General features: G+C 42.4%; 1 protein-coding gene across 1 annotated transcript; it reads left to right on the top strand.

The window, feature by feature from the left end:
- The first annotated feature begins 125 nt into the window (after nucleotides 1–125).
- Nucleotides 126–14,120, top strand: LOC125246595 (pancreatic secretory granule membrane major glycoprotein GP2-like). The gene is made up of 4 exons (XM_048157571.1): nucleotides 126–259; nucleotides 482–727; nucleotides 11,710–11,872; nucleotides 13,047–14,120. Exons 1-4 carry the CDS (start codon nucleotides 237–239, stop codon nucleotides 13,146–13,148), a joined length of 534 nt encoding a protein of 177 aa, XP_048013528.1. The 5' UTR covers nucleotides 126–236; the 3' UTR covers nucleotides 13,149–14,120.
- The last annotated feature ends 884 nt before the right edge of the window (nucleotides 14,121–15,004 follow it).

Raw genomic sequence — 15,004 nt, 5'->3', positions numbered from 1 at the left:
TTTTTTTTTTTTTTTGCAAGCTGCTCTTCTTCTTCTAGACATTATATTGAATTAAATTCAAACTAAAATGTTCAAATATTATGTATCTGGTCCACAGGCCAATGGCACCCACTTCATCTATGAGAACTTTATTTTTGGAGCTCAGGATTTGACCAAAGGTCCCATCAGCAGGAAGAGAATTCTGAAAGCTGAATTTCAGCTGTATATACCCCCAAACTGAAACACTTTATTCAAATATGGAAATCAATCCACTAGAGAGGTGGGACTTCAGCGTTCTGACTCAGTTTTTGCCACTTCATTTATATATAAAAAAAAATGTTTTATATATGTTTTTTTTTTTGTTTTGTTTTGTTTTTTTTTTTTTAATGTAAACCAAGACCATTTATGCTACTGTATATATCTAAAATAGATTCATTAAATTGATACAGTATGTATCAATGTATCAGTATAATTTTTCCACACCCTACTGTTATTTCAACAGCATTGTCCACAAGAAGCTTCCAGCTGGTCAAGGGATATATCAGGTTAAGATGGTTCTTTATCAGGATGCTGAGTTCTCCCAGCCCTTCAATGGAAGTGTGAACATGGAGCTAAACCAGCAGATGTTCGTGGAAGTTCGTGTTGAGGGAGTTGACAGCCGTCAGTTTGCCACAGTGATTGACAAATTTTGGGCGACACCTGTGAATGATCCTCATCACTCGATCCGCTGGGACCTCATCAGCAGAGAGTAAGACTTTTCTTGTGTTTTAATGAAAGTCATACAAGACAGTAGAGCAAAACTTGCAGGCTATTATTCTTTCTTTTGGGGTACAGATTTTCTGAAAGCACCACTTTAATGCCTCTATAAATTTGATGCCAGTTAGTGATTCAGAATTGTAATCTGCACAATTTTGTGTAGTACTCTTGAAAAATGTAACACAACAAATAATTTTTCAGTGTTTTTGTTGATATCATTCTTTTATACAATGTTCGGTAACACTTTATAATAAGTATAATGTAAAAATATTCACAAATAATTTGCAAACAATTCATTTATAGTTAACTAACGGTTTATAAACTGCATTTAATACATTAATAGACTATATACAAATAGTGAGTTCTTTATTCATTGTCATTGTATTAAACAACATGATATTGTTTAATTAGCTCATATGTAAAGGGTTAAATAATGCTTTGTTAACAACATATTGACTGTAAATTGTTCTCACTTTAGATTAGGTCACGGAAAATGGGAAAATGACATTGATTATGTGCATTGAACCAACCTTTATTGGACAATAATTGCATTATTATTGTAACGAATGTAGCGGTTATTAATCAATTTATGGATGAAATATGAATATAATAATTCATAAGGTTATGAATAAATTATGATTCATATATCGACCCAACGGGGAATTAAACATATATTGTGAATCAATTACAACGAATTATAATCAATTACATATATGATTAGTTCTGGTTTAATAATTATTTAGAGAAACTGTTCGTTTGTCCAGCAAACTAAGTCCCTCACAGAATATTATAAACGGAGTTATTCTCTGGCCATGAAAATAACTTGCTATTAGCATAAAGCGATCGAAAAACGTTAAAGTGACTTGGTCTTCAGTTGAAAGAACGAACAGAACAATCGAGCATGAATTAAGTGTTTAATATATGCAGCTATGACTACAGAGATTATACGTCTAAAATATATACAGAAGTATACACATATATATACACAAGAGTGAAAATAAAGAAAAGACAGGGAAAGAAAGATGATCAAAGAATGGCAAATTACACAGTCAAACCCTTTTGAGAGAGCCAGCACAGAAATCAGTTTAAACAAATTTCAGGTAAATTATAATAGTTGCTTATTGGTTCAAGTCCGTGTGTAGCAGTTTCAATGCGCCTGGCTGGGTTGGTCCTTTCCGAGAGGGTTTCTCCGGCGGGGTTTTCAAAAGAGGTTTAAACTGAAGAGTAACTTAGCCGAAGAGAGAGAAGAGAGAGAGAGTCTAAGGAAGTGGTCCTCCGAGCTGCGCGCGTGGTTGGGAAGCGCGGTCACCTGAGGCGTCCGGAGAGACGTGCACGAGACGATCGGGAGATCCCCGGGAGAACAAAGGAGAAGGTGCGTGTCGTTGTTTTTATGGAAACCCAAGCTAACACACCTCCTGAATTGTAGCGGCCAATAGATGCGCAGCACTATTTGGCGGGCAAAGTTCCTTGGTTTGGTCTCCTAGATGAATTTGCATACTTAATGGCTATCAGCCTGGATTTCGAGATCGAGTGCTTTCTTCACAGTATCATTAAACACATAGAAAAATGCATATGTCAGCCATGTGACCCACCTCAGTGAATAGCTCGAGTCCGGAGCTTTACGGAGAGATCAAACTCGACAGATCAGAAAGGCATAGACAAGAAGTTATGGTTTACAGACAGGATTCCCCTATTAAAGTGCACACTAGCACAAATACACTCATTTAAACACTAGGAAACATGCATAGGCTCTAAAATATATCATGTGTATATTCCAGCATAGTGGTAGTTCACATATACAGTTAAAAATGTATGATTGTGTGTTTCTGTATGTGTCTGTGTGTGTGTTTTTGTGTGTCCCTGTGTGTGAGGGGTGTTGGAATGTGGATCTGGTCAGTCTCTGGGGGGGGTGCTCCTTTTGAAGTCACCAAAGTGAGGAAGTTGCACTTTCTGTTTACCCTCGCAGGTCCACAAAAGTGTCAAGTGGGCTCATCTTTGGCAGACCTGTTCAGAGTCGGGATGGTTTTACAACCCAGTTCAGCATGCTAAAAGCGTTCTGAACATTCCAAAGTTTATTGATTATCCTGATACGTGTGCATACGCTACATTATTGAGTTCAATAAAATGTTTACAAATACATTAAAGGGTTAGTTCACCCAAAAATGAAAAATTCTGTCATTAATTACTCACCCTCATATCGTTTCACACCCGTAAGACCTTCGTTAATCTTCGGAACACAAATTAAGATATTTTAGTTGAAATCTGATGGCTCCGTGAGGCCTTCATAGGGAGCAATGGCATTTCCTCTCTCAAGATCCATTAATGTACTAAAAACATATTTAAATCAGTTCATGTGAGTAAAGTGGTTTAATATTAATATTATAAAGCCACAAGAATATTTTTGCTGCGCCAAAAAAAAAATAAAAAAATAACGACTTATATAGTGTTGGCCGATTTCAAAACACTGCTTCAGGATGCATCGGATCATAAATGAATCAGTGTGTCGAATCAGCTGTTCGGAGCGCCAAAGTCACGTGATTTCAGTCGTTGGCAGTTTGACACACGATCCGAATCATGATTCGATACACTGATTAATTTATACTCCCAAGCTTCCTGAAGCAGTGTTTTGAAATCGGCCATCATTAAATAAGTCATCATTTTGTTTTTTTTTTGCACACCAAAAATATTCTCGTGGCTTTATAATATTAATATTGAACCACTGTACTCACATGAACTGATTTAGATGTGTTTTTAGTACCTTTATGGATCTTGAGAGAGGAAATGCCATTGCTCCCTATGAAGGCCTCACGGAGCCATCGGATTTCAACTAAAATATCTTAATTTGTGTTCTGAAGATGAACGAAGGTCTTACGGGTGTGGAACGACATGAGGGTGAGTAATAAATGACAGAATTTTCATTTTTGGGTGAACTAACCCTTTAAGTCTATCTCCAAAGCTATGCATAACCACTTAATAAGTAAAATATATAAATAAAATAATGCTGTCAATATTAATTACATACTCATAACATCACATTGTTGAAATACATCAGTAAGTATTAGGGGTAGGTTTAGGGGAAATAATATACAGTTTATACAGTATAAAACTCATTATTTCTCTGGAAAGTCCCAATAAAACATGGCAACCCAGTGTGTGTGTGTGTGTGTGTGTGTGTGTGTGTGTGTGTGTTTGCATGTGCTTAATGTATTTGTAAACATTTTAAGGAACACTGAATATGAATGCAATTAATTTCTAATAAAAGTTGCTTTAAAGCACTTAAAGGGTTAGTTCATCCAAAAATGAAAATTCTGTCATTAAAGGTGCACTATGTAATATTTTTTTGTCTGCTAGAGGTCGCTAGAAGCCTATTCAAAACAAAGGCATAGCTTGATGACACCAAATTTGAGCGTGGAATTTTGGGACATGTGGTCTCCACCTCAGCGTACGGTGCAAAAGAATAGGGACACAGGACTCAAGAAGAAATCATGTTCATGGATGCGATTATTAACGTCACGGCGGCTGCTGTGAGACACTGTTACACACTGCCGTAAGATAGATCGATTTTACAATATCATATTAAATGTTGGATGGCTTGTGCTGATAAATGGCAAGCAATTAATTTTAAAACATATTGTATGATGGAGAAAATGCTGCATTACTGTTACTAAAAATAAAGCTGCATCTGATTATGCTATGTTAGCTACTTCACTAAATAGTGTTTTTCTCTAAGGCATGGTAAAGCATGGTACTCGCAAAAAATCAAGAAAATTAGATTTAAACAATAAGACTAAACGTGTTGAGCTATATAACAACAATTAGTTTTCTGTCTATAAATATATCAAAACAGTTGTTCCCTCTATCAAAACATGTAATATATTAAAGCGTCTTTGGTGTTTCCATGGTTTCTACAAAATAAAACCGGAAACCAAGGGTAATGTGGGTATGACGCGATTGACAGGCGACTCCTCACACGTCCCAGAGCCTTGGTTAAAACTGCAATTTTCTCACGATTTACAAATAGTTGCAAACATTTGGGATAATGTAAGTACTCAAGTGAAAAAAAATATATAACACTGGCCTAGTGGATTTTGGATATTTTACTGCAAAAATATTACATATTGCACCTTTAATCATGTTGTTTCACACCCGTAAGACCTTTGGAACACAAATTAAAAGATATTATTCAACAGTATGTAGTGATGGGTGATTTCAAAACACCTCCTTCATAAAGCTTCGAGGCTTTATGAATCTTTTGTTCCGAATCAGTGGTTCGGAGCGTGGATCAAACTGCCAAAGTCACACCACTCATTGGTGAACCATTGACATTTCGACACACTTATGATGTAACAAAGCCTTGTTTACTGATGTCACAGAGACGAACTCTGTGGTTCCCTCCTCTGGCCATTGGAGGGAGCCGTCTCCCGAATACTGACACATACACGCACACACACGCACTACATTACCCACAAGCCTGTGCCTTGGACTGATTACCGCTGCAGCTGATACCCATTACCCAGACTATAAAAGACTCACACACACACCAATTCATCGCAAAGTCTTGTTTTGCCTTGGTGAACATTTCTGAGCATTATATCCTGTCTGACTACCTGTTACTGATCCTGTTGTTACCCGTTACCGATCCTCCGCTGTTATTTGACCACGATCTTGCCTGTCCCTGTTATACCTGTCTGCTCCTGTCTGACCCTGCCTGTACGACTACTCTATCTCTTAATAAAAGCATGCAAATGGATCCCAGCCTGAGTGATGACTCGTTACAACTGAAATCATGTGACTTTGGCAGTTTGATACACGCTCCGAACTACTGATTCGAAACTAAAGATTCGTAAAGCTTCAAAGCTTCATGAAGGAGTGTTTTGAAATCACACATCTCTAGATATTGTTGAATAAAGCATTATTTTGTTTTTATGGCACACAAAAAATATTCTTGTCGCTTTATAACTGTCACGGCTACACAACCGGCACCTTCAGACACGGACACTTACGCCACGCCCACTCGTTCACAATCACCGGAATACTGAACACCTGTGCATCATCACCAGAGCCACATATAAGCACACCAGTTCCATTCACTCATTGTCTGGTCTTGCACCGATCCCTACACGTCACTCGACCTCGTCTTACCTGAACATTGTACCTACTGTTGTCTTCATCGTCTTCATCTCCAGTCCTGAGTCCTCCGTCTTCATCTGTGTCACCATCGTCATCTGCCAAGGAAAGTTATCACTGTTACACCTATTGTCAGTTCTACGTGTCAAGATTCTCTACCTGTGACATCACCTGTGTCTCTGTTAAACCTCTGTTAATAAACACTGTTACACTTTACCTCATCTGTGTCCTCGTCTGTGTCTGACAGAAGACCAGACCAAATGCAGAGCTCTTCAGACACAGGCGGGGACCGCACCGCGGATCCCTTCCTGGCACTGGTCAATGCTGTACGGTCCTCACTCCTTCAAAATACCACAACCACCGCACCGTCATCATCAACACCCACTCCACCGCTCACTTCTTCAGCTGCCCCTGCGAGTCCCATGGCCAAACCAGCGACATACAGCGGCGCGGCGGAGGATTGCAGCGGGTTCCTACTACAATGCTCTCTTTACATGGAAGCCAATACTCATCTATTCACTACCGAAAGAAGCCGGGTGGCATTCATCATCAATCTACTATCAGGTAAAGCCCTGCAATGGGCCCAATCATTATGGGAAGCTAATTCTGCGATCCTTGGTTCCGTGTCCTCATTCTGTTCCCAGTTAAAGGAAGTCTTCGGCCAGCAGACAGCTGACTTATCCATTCACGATCAGCTATTCAACATTCGACAAGAAACGAACGAGACTGTGAGTTCATATGCCGTGCGCTTCCGCACCCTCGCCTATATCAGCGGCTGGAATGAGGCCGCTCTCCTCACAACTTTTCGTCATGGATTACGCGAAGAAGTTCAACAATTGATCGTGGTATATGAAGATTCCCTGGGATTAGAGAGTTTGATCCAAAAAACTATCCGAGTCTCCCAACGACTCGCTGCTTGCACTCACACCGCTGCCGCTGTAAATCCTCCGCCCGTCTCACCATCTGTCGCGCCTCCAGCACCTGAACCCATGCAAGTTGATACATACCATCTCACCACCTCAGAACGACAACGCCGCATCAACTTAAGGTTGTGCTTGTATTGTGGGGGAGATGGACATCAACTACCCACCTGTCCAGTTCGACCTCCTCGTCCAGCGGTGAGTACCATCCAACTACCTCCTCAAACAGCACGCTTAACTAAAACCTGGGTGAACCTAAGACATTGTCAGTCTTCTGTTTCAGTACAAGCCCTCCTCGACTCCGGGTCGGCGGGGAACTTCATCAGCCAACAAACCCTCAATCTCCTGAATGCCAAACGTCAACGCAGCCCCGTCGACCTGAAAATAACGACCATACAGGGAAAACCGCTGGGCCGAGGTCATGTCCGTTACTTCTCCCCCACACTCATCCTCTGCGTCGGTCACTTGCATGTGGAGGACATCACATTTATGGTGCTGGAGGAGTCAACCGCTGACATTATCCTGGGACGCCCATGGTTAAACCAACACCAACCTTACATCCATTGGCCAACTGGTGAAATCCTCAAGTGGGGTAAGAACTGCCATGAACACTGCATCACCTTACCTGTAAAAGTTCTTCAATCATCCTCTTCATCCAGAAAACCACCACTACCGGTCCAATCCACCTCAGTTGAAAGTCCAGAAACCCAAGTCCAAGTAACCATTCCTCCAGCTTATCGGGCGTTCCAGGATGTCTTCAGTAAGCGGTTGGCAACCCAACTTCCACCTCATCGGCCATGGGACTGCGCCATCGACCTCCTGCCTGGGGCTACGTTACCAAAGGGACGAGTATACCCATTGTCCATCCCGGAGCAGAAGGCCATGGAGGAGTACGTTCGAGAAGCCCTTAAGCAGGAATTCATACGACCATCGACTTCCCCTGCCGCGTCGAGTTTCTTCTTCGTGGCCAAGAAGGACGGAGGCTTGCGGCCGTGTATTGACTATCGCCATCTCAATTCACAGACAGTTAAGTTCAGCTATCCCCTTCCTCTGGTCCCTGCTGCCCTGGAACAACTTCGTGGAGCCACCATATTCTCAAAACTGGACTTGAGGAGTGCCTACAACCTGATTCGCATACGGAAGGGGGACGAGTGGAAGACAGCGTTCATCACCCCGTCCGGGCACTACGAATATCAGGTGATGCCGTATGGGTTGTCCAATAGTCCGTCTGTGTTCTAGAATTATATGAATGAAGTTTTCCGAGATTACCTGAACAAGTTCGTCATTGTATACATCGACGACATCCTCATCTACTCTCATCGTTATGAAGACCATGTGAACCATGTCAAACTCGTCCTCCAGAAACTCTGTGAACACCAACTCTACCTTAAACTGGAAAAATGCGAATTCCACACCTCCTCAGTCCAGTTCCTGGGTTATGTCATCGACCCCAATGGTGTGAAGATGGACCAGGGGAAGGTGGAAGCCATCACTCACTGGAAGCAACCCAATACCATCAAGGAGCTTCAGAGGTTCCTGGGCTTTGCTCATGTCTACCGCCGTTTCATTAACAACTACAGCATGCTCAGTTCACCACTCACCTCTCTTCTCCGTAACCGGCCCAAGTCTCTGTCCTGGAACCCCGCGGCCACGAACGCCTTCCATCAGTTGAAACTCGCCTTCAAGTCCGCTCCGATCCTGGTCCATCCCGATCCAAACCGTCAGTTCATCGTCGAGGTAGATGCCTCTTCCACCGGGGTCGGAGCGGTACTGTCCCAGCGGCAGGGGGATCCTCCACGACTCCATCCATGCGCCTTCTATTCCAAGAAGCTATCCCCGGCGGAGCAGAATTACGACATTGGCAATCGTGAGCTCCTGGCGATCAAGCTAGCCTTGGAGGAGTGGCGACATTGGCTGGAGGGAGCGAAACTACCGTTTGAAGTCATCACTGACCACCGCAACCTTGAATATCTACGAGACGCAAAAAGACTCAACCATCGCCAAGCCCGATGGGCTTTATTCTTCACCAGATTCAACTTCAAAGTTACCTACCGTCCAGGAGATCAGAACAACCGTGCGGATGCTCTATCTCGTCTTCACCAGGCAGATCCCGATCCTGAAACTCCAGAACCTATCCTCCCTCCAGCCATGATCGTAAGCCCTATCCAATGGACCATCAACCAACAGATCCAACAAGAGAACCTTCTCCAACCTGCTCCGCCGGGAGGTCCAGAGGGTAGATTGTACGTTCCACCTTATCACCGGATCACCCTCTTGGACTTAGCTCACTCATCTCCGGGCTCTGGACACCCAGGCAGGAGAAGGACCCTCTCACTCCTTCAACAACGTTATTGGTGGCCATCCATGCCTCAGGACATCTCCCGGTACATCAGGGGCTGCTCAGTCTGTGCCATCGCGGATACCCCTAGGAGATTGCCTGAAGGAAAGCTTGTGCCTCTGCCCATCCCAGAACGACCCTGGACCCACATTGGAATAGACTTTATGACAGATCTTCCTTCCTCTCAAGGATTCACCTGTATACTCGTTGTGGTGGATAGATTCTCGAAATCCTGTAAGCTCATTCCTCTCAAAGGACTACCAACGGCCTTCGAAACGGCAGAGGCACTCTTTCACAACGTCTTCCGCCACTTCGGTTTACCTGAAGACATCGTTTCTGACCGCGGACCACAGTTCATCTCCCGGGTCTGGACCGCATTCTTCCGCCTCCTAGGGGTATCCGTCAGCCTCTCGTCAGGATACCACCCTCAGACCAACGGCCAGACTGAGCGGAAAATCCAGGAAATCGGGAGGTTCCTGAGGGTCTACTGTCACCGTAACCAGGACTGTTGGAGCCAGTATCTGCCCTGGGCCGAATACGCCCAGAATTCCCTCCAGCAGTCCACCACAGGGCTCACCCCGTTCCAGTGTGTGTTAGGATACCAACCTCCCTTGTTTCCATGGTCGGGTGAGCCCTCGGAGATCCCAGCGGTAGATCACTGGTTCCGACAGAGCGAGAGGGTCTGGGACTCAGCTCACGTGCACCTCCAGCAGGCAGTCCGGAGGCACAAGGAGCAAGCTGACGCCCGCCGACGACCCACTCCTCAATATCAACCAGGACAACAAGTTTGGCTCTCCACTCGGGACATCCGCCTCCGGCTGCCTTGCCGTAAGCTGAGTCCCCGGTACATCGGACCCTTCACCATCGAGAGGCAGCTGAATGAAGTGACCTACCGTCTCCAACTCCCAGCACAGTATCGCATCTCACCATCCTTCCATGTTTCACTTCTCAAACCCTTCACTGACCCTTTGTCTCCTCCTTCCACAGAGCCTGGTGATGATGCCGTACCTCCTCCTCCTGCCATCGATGAAGACACCAACATCTACCGGGTGAGAGCTATCCTTGACTCGCGGCGATGTGGGTCCCAACTGGAGTACCTAGTGGACTGGGAGAACTACGGCCCAGAGGAGCGATGCTGGGTCAACCGCCAGGATATCCTTGACCCCAGTCTACTTACCGAGTTCCACCAGGAACATCCCGACCGTCCCGCTCCTCGAAGCCGTGGTAGACCCCGTCGCCGCCATCGTTCCCAGCCGTCAGGAGCCGCCCGTGGAGGAGGGGGTACTGTCACGGCTACACAACCGGCACCTTCAGACACGGACACTTACGCCACGCCCACTCGTTCACAATCACCGGAATACTGAACACCTGTGCATCATCACCAGAGCCACATATAAGCACACCAGTTCCATTCACTCATTGTCTGGTCTTGCACCGATCCCTACACGTCACTCGACCTCGTCTTACCTGAACATTGTACCTACTGTTGTCTTCATCGTCTTCATCTCCAGTCCTGAGTCCTCCGTCTTCATCTGTGTCACCATCGTCATCTGCCAAGGAAAGTTATCACTGTTATACCTATTGTCAGTTCTACGTGTCAAGATTCTCTACCTGTGTCATCACCTGTGTCTGAAACCTCTGTTAATAAACACTGTTACACTTTACCTCATCTGTGTCCTCGTCTGTGTCTGACAATAACATTAAGGTTGAGCCACTGTAGTCACATGAACTGTTTAATATACATCTTTAGTAGCTTTCTGGGCTAAATTTCATTTTTGGTTAAACTACCCTATAATGTATGAAGAACTCATCATTTGTAAATAGTCTATTAATGTATTAACTACTGTTATGAGGCTGCAGAAGACCCAAAGGCAAAGGAGTAGGTTAACAATATTTATTTAGAGTCCCAAACAGAAAATGGAACAAAAACAGACTGCCAGGCGTAGAAACACCACAGCTGGAGATCAGAAGGAGTAGTCACAGTTCGTTCCCTGAAGAAAGACCAGAACAAATCTGGCTCGGTGATCGATCTGGAGTGTCTCAGGTAGCAGATGGAGCACACCCTGGCTGGTGGGTGGTAGAGACCAGACCTGATGACCGAAGTCTCAGACAGACAGACCACGAGTTCAGGTTCAGAATCTGAGACTGGGATTGGAACTGGGACTCAAATTGATAACACACCCACAAGCAATATTAGAGCAGAGAGATACTGCAGTAGCACACCACACTAACAGTGGAAACAATTACCCGACACAGACTCGAACAGACAGCAGGGAGAAATAAGGAGAGCAATCAACGCAAACACAGAACAGGTGTGGACGCGAAAGCGCGAACGCAGGCAGAGATGATGAACAGCTGAAACGAATCAGCAAAGATTGCTGAGACAAAGAAACAACGAAACCATCAACCCTGGTTCAAGATAAACTACAGTATATAAACTATTAATTAACTATAAACTAATAGTTTGCAAATGATTTGTAAGTATTTTATTACACTCCACTTATTATAAAGTGTTACCAGGTTCCTTTATTCTCCACACCATATTATTAAGGAAACTGATTTGTTGATTGTCATTACTGATATTCTCAGGTGTCCCAATCCAAATGACGACACAGTTGAGCTGCTGCAGAATGGAGTCTCCACATCCAGCCGTTTTTCCTTCAGGATGTTTGTCTTCACTGCAAACTCCACTAAGGTTTACCTGCACTGTGCTGTTCACCTTTGCCTTCTGTCAGGAAATCACTGCTCAACTGTGAGTTTACAAACCCTCTCAAAACTAGTTAAATGTTTCTGATATTGTCTTGTAAATATGGTTAGAATAGTTGTTTAAGCAGTAGTTGAGTAGAAGTGTTTTTAATTGTATAATTCCCTGTTAAGAAAATATGTGTATAAATACACCACAGGCCTTCTGAATAGTTTAGTTTGTTTTATCCTTTATTGAGAATTTTTTCTTAGGCAATTGAGAGAGTAGGTCAACACACAACAGTCCACCATTCAGTTACACTTCATCCAATCAACACAAAACATAACATTTTTCCAAATGGCATACATCAGTTATTACACAATTCTAATACACCCTGCACATGAACAAGACATGAGACATGACTCACGATATTCATTGCAGACTATAGGTTGTTTGCACATGACGTCACAGGGTGGTGTGAAATGCAGATGGAGGGCAGGAAGTGATTTTCTATATAGGGAAGCACTATGAAATGCCTGTTTTGTGTAGTTTATTGTTGCTCTAATCGATCAAACCACAGGGAGCTTTTATCGTGTACCAAAAGTTGTTGTTCATCAAGGAAAAAAATGCAAGAAATTGACTGAAAAAACACAGGAAAAAGTGGCTTGTAATCCCGCGTCTGCCGTCGGGAGGAGCCGACTCGGATAATGCTTGTGTGTGCAGTGACCACTTTGTCAAAAGTTAATACAACTTGCATATGCAACGACTAACAAAAAAGTAGTATGCCTTCATAGTTTTGTATGCTTTCATTTGTTTTCTGGAATAAAAGGATGTACGTGTCTGGTTGTATAAAGCACATTAAGTGTAATTTTCCTTAGTATAACATATGTTTTGGAAAACTTCACCTTAAGTGTTACACAGAGCGAGCAGGTTCAATCCAAGTCTTCTAACGAGACACGATTGGCCGCTTTATATGATAAACATTTTAATGTAATGGACACATTGATCAAATTACATATGTAGCATACTCTATAAAATATAATATATGTTTAAATAATGATAAAACATTTCATATTTTAGTATCATGTCAAGTTTTGTTGCAGTATGTCCTAAAACAAAACGCATATTCACTTAGCTATATGTTTCGACTGCCCTCTGCTTTAGTTATAGAATAGAATAGCATAGAGTCATTTAATGACATCAATTAAAACAGCCTGTTTATCCTGTATGTTTTCTCTTTCAGCACTGTGACTCTGAACACCACTGGAGAGAGAGCAGGTCTGTGGAAATCCATGACAGTGCGTTCATCTCCATGGGTCCCCTGATGTTGTCTGAAACGAACTAAGTGTTTTTTTTTTTTTTTTTTTCTAATTCAGTTGTGTGATGTATTGTTGAATATTTTAAACATTTACTATATCTCTGTTTAGAATCTTTTACATATCATATTATATTTCTTGTTCATGGGTATTTTATCCACGGCTCCAAGTATGTGTGGTTCTTTGGTTGATTATATTATTTGTTTCTCATTTTTTGTACATGCATGTCATGTTTTACATACATCTCATCTCTTTCTAAATGAATGTGAAAGCAAATCATTCCTTCTGCTCACCACCAGAGGGCCCCATCAACTGAGTATTGACTCTCTTTCCCCGGACTCCATTTCCCAAAATCCTCATACCTGATACTGATTGCCTCCACACCTGTTCTCCATCTACGGGTTTATTTAAGGCACTCTCTCAAACTCATACTTTGCAAAGTCTTGTCTTTGCCCTGGCTTACATTACTGAGTGTTCTGTTGTTATGTTTGCCTTGCCTGTGTTTGACCCTGGACTTTATCCTGTTTTGACTCTTTGTTGCCTGCCTATTGTTCCTGCTTCATTTACCTGAATATATCCTGTGATTGCTTGCTGCCTGCCCTGATCTTGTGCCTGTTTTATGAAATTGTCTCTGTTTTGAATTGGATACTATTGCTGATAATCGACCCCTGCAAGTCTGCATTACTGCTTTTACTATTAAAGCTGCAAACGGATACCAACTCCACTGATTCATCATTACAGTGATACTTTTAAATGTTGTTTTAATTACCAGTTCTTGGGTGTACTTAAAATTCACTATATTATACCCATCCCGGCTATTTTAAACCAGGCCTGCTATAAGAGAATGAGAGGGAATCAGTTTTACAAAATATCCTCCTAGATAATGATACAGTGTACAACTAAGTTTGAAATAAAGGCATAAATGAACAAATGGCAACTGAAGTTATTTTTCCGAAGTATATTTAACCATTTACACAATATATTTACATGGTTGCACAAATACACAACAAGCAAACTATACACAGGAACAAATAAGTAACGCAATATTATCACTCTAGTAAGTGTTATTAACTAACAAGAAACTCTGATTATTGAATTAGTCAATGACTACTATTTTTTTTTGTACCTCCCAGATAACTACTAAAAACTACTATATACAGTTTCATAATTAATGTGAATAACGCATAATGTATAATTCACTTTAAAGTGAAGATCATGGTAACCTACTAATATAACTGTCAACATTTGGATATGAAAACACATTTCCTTTGTCTCTGTTCCAATGAAGAGGTCTTCATCTGCCAACTGATGTCCCTCTCCATAGTTCACCTCCCTGAGAGGCACAAGATGGCCCTGGCAGGTATGAGGTTGCCCAAAAACTGCCTGATCAAGCCTGTGAATCTGTACTCCCTCTGAAGACAGTACATGTAGCCACAATAAAATAACTGACATAATACGTATTTGATAATTAATCTATTATTCTGACATTATCTCAAGAGGTCATGAAACCCACCTGAAAGGCAATATTAAATTCAGCTTAAGGGCAACACTCATGAACATAAAGTATGTCTTCATAACTGAATCACAGAGATGGTTTGCCATATCACAAACCATATATCTTCACCTCCTCATAACTGTCAAAGTATGCCTATAGATTTAGGGATATAGGATGGACATATATGGTGAAAAAATGCAATGTAAATAATACCATAATACATCTTCAAGATATCTGCTGAGTGGAGTTTACCATTACAATCCTACCTGTAGAGCATCCACTGGTTCAGTACTCTCTGTATGCATGCAAGAAGACTGAGCCATCTCAGTACCTCAGCAGCTTCAGGTTGTCTAAGTGTTTCCTTAAGCGTTGCTACAAAGTCCTTAGCGA

The sequence above is a fragment of the Megalobrama amblycephala genome, linkage group LG15 (genome assembly GCF_018812025.1).
Source record: "Megalobrama amblycephala isolate DHTTF-2021 linkage group LG15, ASM1881202v1, whole genome shotgun sequence".
NCBI lineage: Eukaryota > Metazoa > Chordata > Actinopteri > Cypriniformes > Xenocyprididae > Megalobrama > Megalobrama amblycephala.
This window is presented reverse-complemented; position numbering and strand designations above follow the sequence as displayed.

What these genes read in the sequence shown, in the direction of transcription:
- LOC125246595 (XM_048157571.1), top strand. Translation starts at nt 237, where the DNA reads ATGGAAATCAATCCACTAGAGAG. An exon ending in GAAATCAATCCACTAGAGAG is followed by an intron (nt 260 to 481) that starts GTGGGACTTCAG and finishes TTATTTCAACAG; the next exon opens with CATTGTCCACAAGAAGCTTC. An exon ending in CAGGAAATCACTGCTCAACT is followed by an intron (nt 11,873 to 13,046) that starts GTGAGTTTACAA and finishes TTTCTCTTTCAG; the next exon opens with CACTGTGACTCTGAACACCA.